The following is a 20580-nucleotide window of genomic DNA, read 5'->3' on the forward strand; positions in this document are numbered from 1 at the left end:
AAAGATTGACCTTACACATTATTTTTTGTCATGGAGAAGCAGATCTAAATAAGAACATGTGGCCACAATGACAAGAACACACAAGAACTGGAAGGGATAGTTCAAGGGAATCAGCGGAATCCTGGGTATAAACAATGTTTTGCTGTCGCTAACATGTGAAAGTTATCGCCACTATTGTGCAATTCACGTGCTGGCCGTTCTTAATAAAATATAAAGCCACACAGAAGACCTTAATATAGGTTTTAATTCAAAATAATCTAGTGCTGAAGATATTTCTAGAATTAATAATGTTTGAATTTTAACAAGTCGTCCGATTATATTATAACCAACAAACCAATTTGTTATAGCATGTTACTACATAGTTATACATTTAGTTGATATACAGGGTGAGAATTAAGTCTGGAACCTCTTTTTTAATTTTTCAACCACAATAGAAAGAAATACCAAAGTTCACACGTGCTTACTGGTGATATTAACGCACACTTATGCCCAATTACCGACCGGATAATCTCTTTGGGGGACGGTCCACAAGGAGTCAGACAAAATTCTTAAATAGCAGCATAGGTCAAGTTTGGTATCAAATTAAAGGTCTTACTTAGCAGAGTAAAATACCGCAAACCGGACTTCAAAAGGTGGATTTATTCAGATATAGCTATTTGAATTTTAAAACAATTGAACAATGTAAATTATAAGGTATTACAAGTAAACACCAATTTTTAAGTACCTGTGATCAAAGTAAGTGTTCATCAATATAACTAATATTAAGCTCTAGAACCCTAACAGGTCGTCTGTCAGACGATGGCAGCCATTTCACTTCTATCCCAGTTAGGCATATAGCTCACTTCAACTCATCCTTCCAAAACTTTACAGTTGACCTTGAGACGAGTTTAAAGTGGTTTGAAAAACACCGGATGACCCATTAATATAAATGGCTTTCTGTACGTGTAAATTTGCCAATAAACTGCACAACTACCTCGTCCTAGACGGAGTACCACCTGCAATATCAGTTTTTGACCCACATTCGCGTCAGTCAGAAGCATCACCGTACGTTTTGGTCCAGTTTTTGATCAAGAACACCCACCAGTGAGTGACTCAAGGAGCCACGGAAAGGAAAAGTTACGGATTTTGTACATTCAAGAAGCGGTGGATGGCCGAGTACTATAAGTGGAGAGCATCAAGTGCAATGGTGGTTTTAGTATGTCATAAATAAATAAGGTTATCTAAAATATCTTTGATATCTAATTACATGCTAACTTCAGTTTTGAAAAGGAATATTTTGTTAATGAGGTCTAGTACGGCAAAATATAAAAAGTTCAATTTTAATTTATTTACATTTTATATTTTAGTTTATTTTATGAAGAGTTTGTTGCAAAATTTATTACAATCCGATGTACGGAACTAATTTAATTTAATTTTATATTAGTTTAAATTATATTTATTAATATACTACACTTTGAAAATGTTAGGTAACCAGGGAAACTTATTTTAATTATTTATTATAGTACTAGTGTTGTGGAAGGTAAGCTATACAGGACAGTGAAAAATTAAAGTGCAAGGGACAGTTGCAGAAGCACAAAGGATCCCGTCTAAAGAATTTGCAGCAGAAAGAAGGAAAAGCAAAACGAACTGATGGAAAAAAATATGGTAAATATGTCCATGGTAGATCGCAGAATCCAAATGAGTCTGCAAACCAAATAAATTGGTTGATTTTCAAAATCCGTCTTCGTAAGCATACATAATCTACATCTAGGAGTGTTTGATGCCATACATGTCTTCAAAAAAGGAAATATTGCAAGATACACGGTTTTAAAACACTCAGTAATGAATGATAGGTGGCCATAACTTTAGATACAACTGAAACCAAGCCCAGCGCATGGTTACCGATGTAACCCAAAACGCTAGGCAAGTACTAAAAAAGATTGAAAGAACAGTGGTTAGAGTTAGAGGATCCGGATAATCCGGTTATGGAGTTGGATGTTATTATGTTATGTTGCAGGTTAGTGAACTCACGTATAAACGTATGTTTTTATCAGCGATTCCCCGAAATTTAAATTTTTCCCCACATATGCACGTTTTTCTCAGGAGATACTTATTAGGCTATGACAATAAAATAAAATTTGAAACTTTAAACTATTACACACATTTTGAACCTAAGGCATTAAAAAATTACAACTTTTTGTAAAAAATATTGTTTTGTTAAAAATTATCTATAACATATTATAATAACATTATATATATATATAAACATTGTTTCCACACTTAACTGTTAAGAAATCCCGAAATAATAATTTCCTAAAGTATAACTGTGATAGGCCAGGAGTTTCCTTAGAAAATGGTACACAATATTTCATAATTATTAGCATTACAAAGATAGGCCGTACTGAACCCTTTTTATAATATACTAAAATATATAATATATTATTCAGTTATTTGACCTGAAAGTAGTCCTACAAATAAGCAATAGGAATAAAGTAAGGGAAATGTCTTATATTATCAGGAAAAAATAGGACCAACGAGCCCTTTCAGACACTTAACCAACGAATAGGTGACTTCCGAACAACTACGCAACAAAATACGAAATTCCAAACAGCGTTGAACTCTAAAGTTAAACATTAAGGCATCATTTAAGCATATTGAATTTTCACGTCACATCGAATCACTATTGTTGAAATCATAACAAGTCTCACCTGCGAAAATAGGTCAGCGATATAAATATTTCAGAAATGTACTCAATGTTCCTGGGATTACGCAAACATTTCTACATTGTGTCTATCTTACTGTATTGGAATCCATGTTAACTTTTAAAAACATTACAATAGAAAATAATTTAAATGTCATTGGTACGCTATTACAGTATACAAATATTAGACAATATTTAATTTATTCTACTGTCATGGCCTATATGATAAGTTTCCGCCACTCCCATCCATGATGCAAATAGAGCCTCTGACAGACCAAGTTTTTCAGTTCTTTACATTACGCCAAAAGAATTATAGCTTACCCATATTTGATGCCATGGAAAATTAAGATGCATTAATTTAAAGGAATTTCATAGAACGTGTGATTTTATTATATGCATCAATGCGTTATTGCGCCTGAGGGTAATGATGTCCCTTTCTGTAAAACCTCACTAACGTTTGCGGCTCAAAGGGCACAGAACCTTTCCGTATGGTTATCAATCTGTAGCTGCGGATTTACTATCCTTGTGCAGAATGTATTTGAAATCTTAGATACCTTTCAATAATAGTTTTAAAATTATGGTTTTGTTTTATTCGTAAAACAACATTGAGACTTGGAAAACTGCATCTTGTTTAGTGATGGTAAACACCCGTATAAAATTATGAATTCCTTTTCTTCGTCACAAAAATTAACGTTTGAAAAATAAAGATTTGAATTAGATGTCAATAATCTTTCCGTTCAGTTGTACGTTTTATTTTACATTTGTATTAAACTGACTTCAAGGCACTTCCTCTGTAACTCCTAAATGGAGACGCATTCGCTATTATTGTAACCAGTGTTTTCTATATAGAAATTAAGCTTCAAGTAATGTTCTGTAATTTGGTTTATTTCTTTTGGAGATATAATGTGGACAGACATAGGTATCAGACAGGTAGTGATGAAATTTCAGTAAAATTCTAAACTCGCTTCTATCTACTAAAAAATAAGTGAGGCAATAATGGGATTTCACACTTTGTTTATTTAAAAAAAACACACATAAAAATTACTTATCATTTATGGCAAGTGTCTGATTTCTCGTACACTATCCATAATCAATTTTAGTTAAAAGCCTGTGCTTATGCTATGTATCGTATAAGTGTGTTGTGTAAAAAGGCAATATCAACTGAAATCAATGATAATTCAAATTTTGAAAAGAATTTAGCTAAAAAACATTCTATTACTGACAAATTTTAAATTAAATCATTTACTGTACATTTCTGATGTTTGCGTCGTAAAGATCCTATAAATGTTGATGCGGAGAACTTTAGAATGCACGGGTGGAACGTACGTTTACATGTAAAACAAGCAGCCACACAGCTGTCCGGGGTAAATACGTAAAGCGGACCCAGGGGTTAGGAAGCTAATGACTAGAAGCGATATTAACGATGCGGTGTTCTCTACCTAACTACCCTGATTGTTAACTAAATCCTCCCCTATATTTTGACTGCGAGGTAAACCTTTACAGTAGATGCTCCTGTTTAGTTATTATGTTATAACACTCATGATGCTTTCCTGGAATATAGATTGAATACTTGGAAAAATTATGGCTTACTTCAAATAAAAACACTTTGATCTCCATTCAATAAAGGTAAAATCGTAGAATGAGGGGAGTGTTTTGTTTAGATGAAATACAGCCACTTTATGAGTAATAATACATTTCCACGTTGATACATTAATTTTGAATACTTCCTTGAACAGTATAAAAAATATATTAATTACCACGGTTATCACAGTTTTCTAGTAATGTATAAATTTATTAAGTCAGTTATTTGTAAACCGATTTCAAAATTTAAAGTGAGGATTGGGCAAGACATATACTACAAAAGTTAAAATTTCTCTCTTTCTTATATTACAGTAATTTTTAAGATTATTTATTTTCAATATGTTGGCAGCCATTATAAAATTTATTTTGCAAATCTTGGCTAAAAATTTGTTTATTGACATACGTTGCCAATATATGTAAAGGTTGCTAAATTTTCGGTTTATTATTTTTTTAATTTTATTTTTTACACCAAAAACACAGAGAGAGGCTAAGCGGAAAGAGATCGACTAATTGGTTGAACAACACTCTTGCTTCATTTCAGCAAATGAACAAATTCCTGTAGTTTCTGTAGAGGGCATTGTTGCACCGCTATATCACCAATTACTTTGTGAAGACTGTACTACATAATGTATTAAATTGTAAATTATAGTCTTCAATTTATTCCTAAGGAAGAACAATTTAACATAAATCGGGACTATTGAATATTCCATATAAAGAATACTTCGTTTCCAAGTTTTTAAAAGTTTGACGGATAATTTGTTAATCCTTACCATTCATTGAAATAAGTTAAAATAATGTATTTTATATCTACTGAATAGATGATGGTATTGTGCTTAGTTCAAAAATTCTAATCTTATTTTACAATCCACGATATTACACTTGCTTGCTACACATAGACTCATGATAGTACACATGGAGAACATGTTGTCACACTGCGGCCTCAAGGGAGGTATCGGACAACTCACCGTGTCCTCTATCCGTATGTAAGGACAGGCCAACCATACAGTTACTTAGTGGTCACGTGTACCTGTGCAGAGGAGAGGCCGTGACACACTGGCGGGGGTGAGCTCTGCACGGTAGTAACGGAAAACCGCGGAAACACGTGATTTTAAATTTGTGGCTGGGAAAGATTTATAGCACAAACATGTGACCTGCCATGGACCTACTCAGTTCCATCATGACGTTTTCACTAGAACAAGCAGACATATAAAGCGTTTCTCTCTAAACTTGATAAGCTGGTTTAAAAACACGCTTCTTGAGTGACATATTAGAAAACATTATTTTAATTATGCATTATTTGAAATTGTATACTTAATTTTAAAATACTCAAACGTAGTATTATAGTTCAGTTACTATTTATATTCATAAGATATAATTAGTCTGGTTTATATTATTATTTTACAATTTATGAATGGTTAACCACGGATTTTCACGTAATGTTTTGTTAACTATTAGGGATGTAATAGTCATATACTTCTTAGCTGGCATAAAAAATAACAGTGAAAGTAATGGTCTCTGGGGGATATTATAATCTCTTGGTGTATTGAAGAATAAATCGATTTTAAATATGTTTTATTCGTATTTAAATAAACAAAAAATGGGGGTTAGGGAAATTTGAATAGTGAAGCCAGTTTTTTAACTACCTTTGGCATAAATAGATTTGTACAAAACAAAAGTGTTCTTCTACATTCCATGAAATTAGCTTGAAAAGTTACAACTATTTTAATAACAATAGAGCTATTTAAGGCCAGTGTAAATAAGTATTATTGTCTTAGCTTTTTAGAGGAACACTTCTGATGTAGTAAAATGGAGCACTGTAATAATTTTTGAGAGGCGGCAGGTATTAAAAACATATATTAGGTATATATTTTTAATAAATCTGTGGTACTGCATTGTGTGAAAATAGTAACGTAACATATTTTTTAATGTAAACTGCTGGAAGAAACGAGCAACAGAGAAGGTAGATACGTTTTAAATGAAGAGGTTTTAACATAATTATAGTGACATACTTGCAAGATATGTTTTGTGCCTCTTGGATATTTTCCTCAAATGACTAAAAGATTCTAATGACAGATATGATTGCATTACTACCTATTACACTATTATATTAAAACAGATTATGCGTAGATTATTTCATGGCTCCTGGATAAGGGGATCAGAAGTTTCACGATATTGTCACTGTATCTTATTTCTCCTCAAGTTTGAATTGATTGAGGTTGTTGGAGTTTTTGATATCCTCAGGGAGCTTGTTGATTAGTCTGAAACCCACCTGCTGAGGGAGGTGTTGCGATACTTTCAGTCTGCGTTGATGAGTTCGCAAGTTGTCCCTGCCTCTAGTTTCATATTGGTGAACGTTTCTGCCACTTATCAAGGCACATCTCGATCTGTAGTACACGATCACCTGAAAAACGTAAGGGCAGGGCAATGTCATCAATCCCAGCTCCCCGAAAGATGCCCTGCACGACTCTCTATAATTCAGATTTAATATGATTCTGACTGCTTTTTTGGAGCCTGAAAACTTGCTCCATTTTGTTTTTGGCACATCCTCCCCAGAGTCTTAATCCATACACAAGATGTGGATGGATTAGGCCGTAATAGGCCGTTTCTAGAACTTCTAAGGTACAGAACTTTGCTAGGTGCCGTAGGGCAAATATGCCTGTGGTAACTATAGCACAGATGCTATCAACATGATCATTCCAGGTCAGTCCTCTGTCGAGGAACATCCCCAGAAACTTTGTGGAATCTGTATCCTCTAAAAGGGCATCATCCGCAAAGACAGAAGGTCGCATCGCATGATCATGCTGAGGAAGACAAAAATTGATGACACTTGATTTTGACTGGTTTGTTGTCAAGTTCAATTCTGTAAAATACTGAATGCATGCGTTCAATCCCAACAAAATATTTGATTTCCAGGTCTTGTTTTGAATTGCTTTTGAAACAGAGAGTCGTGTCATCAGCATATTGAACCATTGCCCCAAGTTGGATCACTGAGTTCAATCTACAGACATAAATCAGGAAAAGGAGAGGTCCAAGGATAGATCCCTGAGGGACACCATGAGCCATTTTAATTTTGCTGGAAACGACGCTCGAGATCATGACACGCTGATCTCGATCTTTTAGATAAGAAGTGAGCCATAATTGTGGGAACCCCGGACGCCACATTTTTCTAACTGTTGCAGCAGTGTACCGTGATGCACACAGTCAAAGGCTTTGGAAAGTTCAAGGAATATGCTTAGCACATGTTCACGACTTTCCAGTCCATCGACAACATTGTCCAGAAGGCTGTTCACCGCGTCAATTGTTGATTTGTTTTTTCGGAATCCAAATTGTACTGGATTCAGAATTTTGTTTTTGTCTAGAAAGTTTTCCAGTCTTTCATAGAATAATTTTTCAAAAGTTTTGCTGAACACAGAAAGAATTGACATTGGACGATAGTTGCTTGCGAGGCAAGGATCTTCTTTTTTGAAAATCGGAATGACTTTGGCAGTCTTCAAAGAAGATGGAAAATTTCCAGTTTCAAATGAGAAATTGATCAATTTTGTGAGCGGTCTCAAAATTTGCTTGTAGCAACGTTTGAGTAGCCACACTGACATCCCATTGGCGTCACTGGTTTTTTTTTAGTTCAGCCTCGACATTTGGTACCTCCCCCTCCCACACAGGGGCCAAGGCCTTGGATGCAACCGGATCACTAACTTCTCTTCCGTATGACTGATATTCTTTAAAAGGCGAGTTCATTGTAGCCACGGTAGAAAAGTATTTATTGAATTGGTTAGCCACTTGAAATTGATCTTCATAAATTTTGTTTTCAATTTTTAATGCAATTGGTTGGGAAAACTGTTTTGAATTCATAGGAGCATAGATCGTAAGAATATACACATAGGTCTCGGTAGTCAAATTCAGTATGAAAACATCCATTCCCGGGCTTTATATTCTATTTGTGGGCTAATGTATTTAGTTAGCCTAGTTGGGTTTTCATTGGGCTCTGATCAAGAAAACGTATACGAGGCTTGAGAATGTTCATTCGGTCAAAAAGCATTTACTTCATTCATTATTAATCTACTTCCGTTATAAGGGAAAGAATGAAAATCGAAACTTCTGGTTATGTCTTATTCTTCAATAGACCTACAGTGAAAATGAATCTCTCCAGTTTATATCAAACTGTTCTTGAGATCATGTGCCTAGACACACACACACACACACACGCGCGCGCGCGCGCGCAAAGATAAGGCCTTTTAGTCCGATTCGACTTATAATATTAAAATTAGCTTTTCTCTAAAATAAACGGCTACTTTCCTGGCCATTTTAATTTGTTTTTAACATCGGTATTAGTTCTTCAAAGTATAAATGTACGTAGTCCTGGTACAGTACAGTGTATGCCTTTCCTTTTCAATATCAAATACGCTATATCACCTTATTTCCTTGGGTTATTCTATGTAGGATTTTTTATATGCCTTGCTAGTATCGTATCCCTCATAAGTTAAAACGGACGCCCAGTCCTCTCGACGATTTGCCGCCATTTATGTTCAATTTACTAATTTGTTTCCTTAAATTTTAGTCATCGAGCAAACCTTGCATGTAAAAATTCACAGTTTTGCTTAATGAGTTGAATTTTATAGCAATATTTTGTAAAAAAAGATGTATATATCGAATAAACAAACTATTTTGATTTGATTATTGCTGCAATGTATAATAGATAATACTATTTGATATTCATTAGATAGTATTATTGTTTGTTACACACTATGATGGTAGCTGATATTTGTGAATGTTGAATTTACCTACAGTTCACCTTTAGCGCTCGTAAGAGACAATGTCACATACTGACTGACTCATGGAATCCCGTATTATGATTTTATAAAGAGTTCCTCAAAATTCGGTGACGAAGAAGCTCTAAGTGAATACTTTACATTGCCCCGAGATCAGAAAAACGTAGACTATGAAATATTGTGTAGTTTAGATGGAGAAGTACTCTCATTATCCCATTAGATTGCATCCATTCGGTTTATGTTTTGTATGATATGAGAATTTCATTGTACTTTATGACTTGCTTAAGTGAATATTTATGTATATAAAAGCTATTACTAAAGATGTCTGTGGTGTAATAAAACACTGAACACAAAGGAGTTTGGGCTATTACAACTTAATAAGTAAATAATTTAACTCTTATTTATATTTTAATTGGTCTGAACCATTACTTATAAAAATTAGATTAGAAATTTAAACTAAGTAGTAATACTGACAAATGTAAAGGTTTCATCAAGGATAATATATCCATGAATTTGCAAAATCTTTTTATACAAAGAACTGTGCAGATTATTACGGTAAGACCCTCACCATTGCTGGAAGTAGACCGAAATGTTATCGTAGTTGGACATTAATAGGGCTTATCTGGTAAAGCATTGCTTCCTCCCTTGCACTAAGTTCCTTCCCGAATATAGCAAAATCAGAGATGGAAACCGTATATATTATGTATCGATTTTAATCAGTTTGTTATTTCCAAAAAGTGGCAAAAAATTATACAACGTAATGACCTAATTGAAATTAAATTATGTAAATTGCAATAAATTAAAATATTTTAAACCATAGATTAAGGTTATATTATAACGCTCTAGAAATGCACTATTGTAGTATTAATGAAATATTTAATTCAATACCTGTAACTTTAAGTAGTATTGACTATTGTTTATATCAAATGAAGCAATATGTGCTAGTACAAAGAAACAATACTTTTCAAATTAATACAGCATGCTGTAGAGACTGTTCTACTGGAATACAATTTGCAAAACTTAGTATAATTTTGCTTCTAACACTTGTTTCCAAGAATTATACTCTATCTTCTTCATTATTTCGACAATTTAACGCATTTGTGTAGCTATAGATTACTATTTAGGCTAACTATAAAAGGAGAAATTCTATTTTTGTAAACCATTAAAAATAAATTTAAAAAATATATAAATTATCTTAATAATTCCATTTTCTTCCTTTTAAATGTGTAAGAAAACCAAATTAAAGTCCTGTGTAAACTTTTATCCTGGCTATAATATTGAAATATCTTTGTTTTATTAACACAAATAATATTGTGATTATAAAATTTTGTTATTATTTTATGTATAGTAAATGCAATATGTAACTTTTTGGATACTCATGAAATTATTATATTATTTATTTCCTATGAGTTTGTCCATTATATTAAAATATCATTGTAAATTTGTGGATATTTATGCTAATGTCATGTGGCATTTCTCAAATTTTATTTCAATTGGAAAATGCTAAAATTATAAGAGTCACAGTTGATTACGAAATACTCGTACAATAATATAAACATGGCGAGGCTTTGTTCACTGTGATGAGAGACAAGCGGAGACAGTGAGCCAACAAATGTCATGTTTTGTGTTCAAGAACAACTGCAATTTACACAAGCCGCTGTTGGAGAAACACATTACACCTCACATTACGGGTGTTCCTGTATGTGACAAGCCCTAACATGTACGACTGTGCTGATAGTAATATATAGTCTTAAATTTCTGGAATTCTACAAACAAAGAAAGGTTATCGGCCACGGGAGAAGCAATAATTATTTCATTTATTTTAGAGCCACTTCCAAAGATTGACCTTACACATTATTTTTTGCCATGGAGAATCAGATCTAAATAAGAAAATGTGGCCACATAAACTGGAAGGGATAATTCAAGGGAATCAGCGGAATCCTGGGTATAAACACTGTTTTGCTGCTCTAAACATTTGAAAGTTATCGCCACTATTGTGAAATACACGTGCTGGCCGTTCTCAAGATAAATATAAAGCCACACATAAGACCTTAATGTAGGTTTTAATACAAAATAATCCAGGGCTGAAGATATTTCTAGAATTAATAATGTTTAAATTGTAACAAGTCGTCCGATTATATTCCAAAAAACAAGCAAATTTTTACAGCATGTTATAACATACATATAAGTTTAGATAATCTATATATGGCAGTATTACTTAAATTAGTGTATGTTACTCAACATCTAAAAAGTCATAAAAGGCAACTATAGAGTACTTAACATTGATATTTTATGTTAATGTGATAGTATATTCTCTGTGTGTAAATAGTACAATACAGAGGCTAAAATAGCGAGCATTTTAAGTATCTTTGTTTACTACATAAGGTGTAGATATGTTCATGCATGTGACCTTCACAACATGATTTTTATACGCAAGGGTACGTAAGGTGCGCTCCACTTCTACCACTCCTCAGGGTACAAGCACATGAAATTTGCCTGTGGATACGTCATTTGCGATGTACTGTTGTTTAAGATTTAACAGAAAAATCTTTGCAGCACATACATTTTTTTAATTTTAACAAAATAAAATATAATATTCATGTAATGCTTGGGCAAATTACATCTATATTATGAAGACTGAGCTCTAGAACCCTAACAGGTCGTCTGTCAGACGATGGCAGCAATTGCACGTCAATCCCAGATAGAAATATTTTGTTAATGAGGTCTAGTGCGGCAAAATATAAAAAGTTCAATTTTAAGTTATTTACATTTTAATATTTTATGATATTTTCTAAGGAGTTTGTTGCAAAATTTATTAAAATCCGATGTAGGGAACTAATTTAATTTAATATTAGTTTAAATTAAAGTTATTAATATACTACACTCTGAAAATTTTAGGTAACCACGGAAACTTTTTATAATTAATTATTATAGTACTAGTGTTGTGGAAGGTAAGCTATGCAGCACAGTGTAGAACAGTGAAGAAATTAAAGTGCAGAAGCGCAAAGGATCCCGTCTAAATAATTTGAAGCTGAAAGAAGGAAAAGCAAAACAAACTGATAAAAAATATGGTAAATATCTCCATAGAAGATCGCAGAATCCAAATGAGTCTGCGAACCTAATAAATTGGTTGCTTTTCAAAAACCGTCTTCGTAGGCATACATAATCTACATCTAGGAGTGTTTGATGCCATAAATGTCTTCAAAAAAGGAAATATTAAAAAGGAAAGATACACGGTTTTAGAACACCCAGTAATGATAGGTGGCCATAACTTTAGTTACAGCGCATGGTTACCGATGTAGACTAGTCCAAAACGCTAGGCAAGTGCTAAAAAAACTGAAAGACCAGTGGGTAGAGTTAGAGGATCCTGATAACCCCAGTTATGGAGTTGGATGTCATCACAGTTATGTTGCAGGTTAGTGAACTCACGTATAAGCGTACGTTTTTATCTGAAATTTCCCGAAATTTAAATTTTTCCCCACATGTACGTTTTTCTCAGGAAATACTTATTAGACTTGACAAAAAATTAAAGTTGAAACTATAAACTATTACACACATTTTGAACCAAAGGCATCAAAAGAATTAACACTTTTTGTAAAAAAATATTGTTTTTTCAAAAAGTATATATTTAAGGTTTAATATTTTTATTATATGTATAATAATATTTTTAAACATTGTTTCCACTATTAACTGTTACGAAATCCCCAAATATTAATTTCCTAAGGATTTATTGTGATAGGCCAGGAGTTTCCTTAGAAAAAGTAACACAGTATTTCGTAATTAGCAGAAAAAGGATAGGCCGTACTGAACCCTTTTTATAACATATTAGCCTTTCAGTTATTTAACCTGAAAGTAGTCCTACAAATAAAGCAATATGATTAAAGTAAAGAAATTTCCTATATTATCAGGCAAAATTAGGACCAACGAGCCCTTTCTGACACAACCAACGAATTAAAGGTGACTTCCGATCAACTACGCACCAAAATAATGAAATTCAAAACAGCGCTGGAACTCTAGGGTTAAATATTAAGAAAAATTCATTTAGGCATATTGAATTTTCACATCACATCAAATCACTATTGTTGAAATCATAACAAGTCTCACCTGTGAAATAAAATAGGTCAGCGATATAAGTATTTCAGAAATGTACTCAGTGTTCCTGGGGTTACGCAAATCGTTCTAGATTGTGTCTATCAATGTATTGGAATCCATGTTAACTTTTAAAAACATTATAATAGAAAATAATTTAAAAGTCATTGGTACGCTACTATACAAATATTAAACAATATTTAATTTATTCTACTGTCATGGCCTATATGATAAGATTCCGCCACTCGCATACATGGTGCAAATAGAGCCTGTGACAGATCCGGTTTTTCAGTTCTTTACAATACGCTTCAAGAATTATAGCATACCAATATTTGATGCCGTGGAAAATTAAGATGCATTAATTAAAGGAATTTCGTAGCACGTGTGATTTTATTATATGCATCAATGCGTTATTGCGCCTGAGGGTAATGATGTCCCTTTCTGTAAAACCTCCCTTAGAACTACAAAGCCCACACCCTTTAGGTGGGCGTGCTTAAAGAACTCTAACGTTTGCGGCTCAAAGGGCGCAGAACATTTCCGCGTGGTTATCAATCTGCAGCTGCGGATTTTCTATCCTTGTGCAAAAGTGATTTGAGGTCTAAGCTACGTTTCTATAATAATTATAATTTTATTACTATGGTTTGATTTTCGTCTTAAAACAACTTCGAAACTTGGAAAACTGACTGATGTTTAGTGATGGTAAATACGCGTATACAATTGTTACTTCCTTTCATTCGTCACAAAAAATTAACATTTGAAAAATAAATCTTCTAATAAGCTGTCAATAATTTTTCCGTCCAGTCGTACGTTTTATTTTACATATTAAAAATTTGTATTAACTCACTTCAAGGCACTTCCTCTGTAACTCAAGCTGATGTCTTCTGAAAAGGCTCACTATGGATTTTATATTTTGTCAGTTGCCTGATAGCACAAAGGAATTTTTGAGATATTTGATTTGTTTTAGAGAATAAAAGAGGCTGAGAAATATGGCTTTATCTAAAGAACTACGAGACACATCCTCTAATTTTTACCCAGAGTTCAAACATTATAAAATGGGCTTCCAGAATACATGTATTTTACTTGCAAATATGGCCGTGTAATTATATTACTTAAATACATTTATTGTATTTTTAATAAAACCTTTTTAAAAACATGCTATATGTAATAAAAATATTAATATAAATTAACACATAATTCTATAGAGAATAATATCTGCTGTTTAACTACACAAATTTGGAGACGTGAACTTAATAATTTTGTGTTTTTTACCGTCGCTGAGTGGTTGACGTCCACTGCATGTATATTGCACAAAGACGCTCAGCGATAATTAAATATTTATGTATAAAACTTAAACTTCAAGTTGAATATTATTTAAAAAGTTCTATATTTCGTTCAGTTGGTTGTATAATTTTGTGTTTCATACATATATTGTGACAGAAACACGTTATAGTGATCTATAATTATCTGAAACATTATTTTGTACATTTGATATCTTTCAGACAGTAAAAGAGTCTGTGAGTACAATTTCAGAGCTAATGTCTGAACTAAGTGAAAATGATAATTCTAAGACATGAAAGACAAAATGATGTTTTTATTACGTAAAGTAGATCTAACAATGTGAACAATTAAAATGTGGTTTTTTAATAGCTTACATTTGACTTTTGATTTGTGAATATCTTGAGCCTTGGAAACATGACAGTAACATTTATAATATGTAAAAAGGTTTTATTATTAATCTATGCAATATTTTCTATCTTAAACTGTAAAACATTTACACTGGAAAGTTGCACAAATATATACAATACTATAAATTCGACTAAATCAGCGAGGTGCCTGAGAGTAACACATATCATATTATAACATGGGAATGGTTAACACTAATTGCCACTCACACGTATTCCATATTTCATGTTCTAAATATATATATACACACATACATATACATATATTTATATATATATATATATATATATATATATATAATATATATGACCTCATATATATATATATATATATATATATATATATATATATATATATATATATATATGAGGTCGATGTGTGCTTATAAAAACTTTCTGAGATATAGGGAAGTTGAAGAAAGTGATGAATGAGTGAGATAATGAATGCTTTTTATTTTATATATAGATATTTAGTAAACATATAGTGTATGTATATATATATATATATATATATATATATATATATATATATGTGTGTGTGTATGTGTGTGTGTGTGTGTGTGTGTGTGTGTGTGTGTGTGTGTGTTTGTTTGTTTGTGTATATATATGTGTATACATACATATATATATTATATATATGTATGTATACACATATATATATACACAAACAAACAAACACACACACACACACACACACACACATACACACACACATATATATATATATATATATATATATATATATATATACATACACTATATGTTTACTAAATATCTATATATAAAATAAAAAGCATTCATTATCTCACTCATTCATCACTTTCTTCAACTTCCCTATATCTCAGAAAGTTTTTATAAGCACACATCGACCTCATGACTGACACAGAAGAACTCATATAATCATAAACATTTAAATAATTCCTGGGGTTGAAATGGGGTTTAGCATATTTAAGAACTATGTTATCACTCACAGAAAACAAGGCACAGTCTTACAGTCTTGAGATTGGTCACTCAGCAGGGTAACTGATTAATCACCGGTATACTGACGTTAGAGTATTACTCGTTTTATTTACATTTTCAAAGCTACCACTATCACGTTTAGTTGTTTTGTATTATATAACAAAGATTGTGTGTCGGCGTTATTTATAGAGTCGTGGTAATTCTACCTAGCTTTCAAGAGAACATTTATAACTTGTTTTAGATCAACTTGCACAATATAGTTATTGCTTTTTGATTACAAATTGTTTCCAAATACAACTAATAAGAAATCAATCATTAACTTTTTAAGTTGTCTAACTTTAAACATGTCAATTTATCAAGGAGATATTATGCATATTTTAGTCACCAAGTTTTTATCTTAAATTATTTAAGTTTGATATTGGACGAATAATTATTTAAAGTTACCATACAAAATACATTATGATACCATATATTCCTGAAAGATTCACTCACTCGACAGTGGGGTTATTGTAATTCGCTTGACGAGGAAACAGGAACTGTTGCTCATTCTGAAATCACAGTAGAACTAACTATGTATAGCTAGCCTGTATTTTACAGATACCGCCCCACCACCCCCTCCAGCCATTCGAAACTATCACAGTCAAAAAGTTCTGTTGCGTGTGGTCGCGCTCCACACGTGGCATTGATATCATTGTTTAAGCAACGTTATCAGCCTGTCATACTTATTGCCTGCATTTTAAACTTTTTTTAATTTCTTTATTCATTTATTACACAAAACATGTGTGGGGCTTCATCGAGAATTACAATAATTTTTGTTCGCGCACGGTAATTATCTCCAGTTACACCATAACTTTCTGAAGACTATAACACTTATTTAGTTAATAATATAAGAGCCTTTAAAAATTCTAGAAAAAATAAAGAAAATAAAAATGTAATTTATAAGTTCATTACGTGAAACAGACTAGCTTTTCATAACCATACAATGATTTGTTTTGATTTTTTGTAACTGAAGAATAGGGAACTATAGATATCTACACATTACTATCAAAATCGGTGTTCATTTAACGAATTAATTGTTTCCCTAGCGTTTCCAGGAACATCAGTATGAAGCCAATTATTTTTTAATGATGCTCGTAATGTAGTCGAACTAATAACTTCTAGCAAGTCTCAAAACATTATTTTTTCAGTACACTCAGTAGTTAGGATATTCTGAGAGTTAGTTGTACAATAACTGTTTACATTAAAAATAATATAGGAAATGTAGGTGTCGGTTTTCTTATAACAATGCTATATAAGCATTAATTTTCATACCTTAAAGAATTGAAATAAGATACTGATTAAGATTTTTAATCGCTCCCCTTGATCTTATAATACTGAAAATCCCTAGAGCACCCATAAAATTATGGATTCTATAAACCATATTTATATAAATAATTTTATTACAATTTTAAAATTAAAAAGCTGATAACATTGTGTACAGTATCTTAGTTGTTTTGCTTTTATTACTGAACTTCTAAAAATCAAATTAAAATAATAATTAAAAAGCTACATATGAGAGGCTATCAATGCTATTAGTATTTCTAATAAAGTATCGTTGTTGATACGCATATAACAAGGAGTAATTTTGTTCATAGTTCAACATGCTATTCAATAATGTAGAAGTGCCCCTCAATAAATACTCAACATTCATACTCTACTACCATGTAGTGTTTTATTGAAACAATCATGTTCTTCGATTGGTTATAACAGTTTATACGTGATATGACACAACTGCACCTTCTAGTGAAATTGTTTCACTATTCAAATTGTAATTGTTAACTCGCCAATAATGTTATTGGTGAACGTGTTATAGTACTTCGGTGCAGTTTTCGTGTACTAATATGGGTTAGTAGATCTTTCTGTAGATTGAATTATACGTTACAATATGTATACCCATCCAAAGTACAACCAACATACACTGTTACACCGCAACGAGTTTGTGGCTTCAACATAAGGAAAGGCAGTTGAGAAAGACTCGAGGTCTGTGTCAACGATTACCGTAAAAGAGAACGTACTTTAAAATAATCCTATACATTCCTGTCTTCAATATTTAATAATATGTTACAAACTTAAGAAACTGCAAGAGTACACATTAATTTACTTGATTAGTAAACAATATATACCGACACATATGTATACTTTTCAGAATTAACTAAGTTATATCTGTAAACTAAAACATTGTTCCCTAAGTGACAGTAAATACTGGCTTGAAATTTAGACATTCCTACCAGCGTGACATCAATTGCGCAAAGTTTACACAAGATATCTTTGTTATCAGCACATCTGGTGACATCCTTATTATACTCGTACATTTTTATATAATTTAGCCACTCCCTACTCTAGTCAACCATATAAATAATATTTGCAGAATTCGCCACCAGCGTTTTTTAAGTAAGTTATATAAGGACAGTGCAATCTCTATAAAAACATTTAATAAACGCTTTATAAAATAAAAATAACCGTTATAATGATTACTTGTATTCGGGATTAGTTCTGAATCAATACATTACCATGCATAGGAATTTGAGAACTTATACAATTAAGTTGAATCCCTACAATGATAAAATTTATTACTGGATGCCAAGATACTATATGGATATTAAATTACACCTTGCGTTATGTTTATGTTTTTAGAATATGTTTATAATTGTTGTAGAGATTACTTTACAGTACAATTAAAAACACGTGATTCCCAATATAAAACCGATCTGACTAATAGGGTTTGTTGAATATGATAGCGTTGATAATTCATTAAACCCAGAGTTACTAATATAAATATAACTTTGCAGAGTCAAGTATATAAGGTCCGTTCGTTAGTTTGATATTGAGTTATCTCAGAGATAGACAGGGAGAATTTTTTTTATTGACCAACACAAGACTTAAACCCTGTACCAGCCTTGCGGCATACCAGAGTGGCAAATTCAATATTTAAATATATGGTCCTTTACAATTATCTTTGTCAATCTTCTTTCTTCTTGTTACAATTTAGTTTTCTTCTTAATCTTCTCTCTTCCTCTTCTTGATATTCTCGTCTTTTCTTCTTTCTTCTCCGTCTTCGTTCGTAGATTTATTTTTCTTGTTATCTCAGTCTCTTTCATTTGCTTTTCTCGATCAATTATACAGTCTCTCTCAAACTTTGTTCTGCTCAGTATTATGTCATTATCGGGTTTTTTCTTTTGGTCAAGTGTTGAGTGCTTGGTCAAGTCTATATATAAAATTTCTTGCAGCTTTATTCATACTATCTTGTTCTTTTCTTGTTATTTTGTACCCTCTTGGCCGTTCTCTGGATTCTCTTTGCCCTCTGACAGTGGGTAGCCAGGTATTCGTTGCCCGTCCTTAACCTTCGGAGAGGTGGGGCTTTTCTTGTTCTTGTTGATAATTTCTTGTTATTGTCCTTGTTCCTGTTCTTGATCAGGTTTCTTGTTCGTAATAGATAGCATGTCATTTTAATAAAACTCTTCCGTTATTGTAGGCTTACCAGTATAACCTTAATTATTGTTCTTGTTTCTTGTTCTTTTCTTGTCATTGATTTTTGTTCTTGTTCTGCGGTTTCTTATGCTTGGAGTGTCTCTATAATAAAATGGTTCCTGTGTTGTGGTCTTATCAGCAGGACAGGGAGCACGAAGAAATGAAATCTTTCCAGCCCCACACGTTACAGGCTTCGCTAACGTTCAAATAGAATTGTGGCCGAAAATAGTATCGCCATAAAATAGTTTCTTCAATAAAGCTTTTGTACATACAAAATAAAACAATCACATTGTACTATTTAGCTACGATCCGCCATATTATTAATAATTAATACTCATATATTACAAAAGCTTTCACCATTAATCATAGTAGTTTAATCAATATTATATACATATTTAAATATCTCCCACGACAACAAGTTTACGGTTCCACTGAACCATTAACTAGCTATGGTTATAAGTCAGCGAGGGTAGATGGTATCTAGATTTGTGATGTGATAAGTTACCCTCGTTGTACTACACGCAACCAAACAGTGGGTCAACCCCTAACACGCTGGACTCTTATTTTCACACCTACTGAGAAATAACTTCCTCTAAAAATACATTTATTTGTTTCAGTTAGACGTTTAAATAAATTGCCTTTTACGATTGGAACTATTAAATATTTCCAACCACTCCTTTTAATATATACTCGTAACCACTTCCCGAACATAGAAACACTACTCATTGTTTCGCTGCAAAATATCCAATATATAATTGATAAAAATAATGAAAAATATAATTCCTAGGGTATGGAATTCGTAAATAAACGTTTATGTATACAACAAGAATATGTTATAAGAATAGTTTTAAATATTTTTGGTTTGATTTCCTTCTGAATAATTGTGCATAAGGTTTAAATACAAAACAACCATGGCACATGGAGTCTTGAATAAACTTTTCTTTCTATAACAAGATTATGTAGTAAATATAATATGTGATATCTTTATTTCATATCCTTAGAATAACTGTTTGTTAAAGTTTAAATATACGTTCTTATATTTACAGCATTCAATATCACCAGGATTAATCGTTCTATGCATAAATGACTTCTCACATTGCATCATACTTTGTTGTAACAGTTTAGGGAATACTGGGAAGTTTGTTTGTATTCTATTTGTATTATATTATATTTTTAAACAAGGTGAGTAGACCTTCTGAATTATAGTCATCGATGCAATTTACAAAATAATAACGATTATAAAAATAAACCTATACATGAACTGCCTTTTAAACCAGCTAAATAATTATGCTGATTATAATATTATAACTCACAT

General features: G+C 32.1%; 1 protein-coding gene across 1 annotated transcript in view; it reads right to left on the reverse strand.

The window, feature by feature from the left end:
• LOC124363361 (follistatin-related protein 5-like) overlaps window positions 1-19242 on the reverse strand; it is a 58701-nt gene extending 39459 nt beyond the window's left edge. Inside the window, exon 1 of the mRNA XM_046818611.1 lies at window positions 19066-19242. Within this exon, the coding sequence (XP_046674567.1) occupies window positions 19066-19242 (177 nt within the window). The remainder of the gene's footprint in view (window positions 1-19065) is intronic.
• Between the last annotated feature and the right edge of the window lie 1338 nt (window positions 19243-20580).

Source organism: Homalodisca vitripennis, chromosome 5 (genome assembly GCF_021130785.1).
Source record: "Homalodisca vitripennis isolate AUS2020 chromosome 5, UT_GWSS_2.1, whole genome shotgun sequence".
Taxonomy (NCBI): domain Eukaryota; kingdom Metazoa; phylum Arthropoda; class Insecta; order Hemiptera; family Cicadellidae; genus Homalodisca; species Homalodisca vitripennis.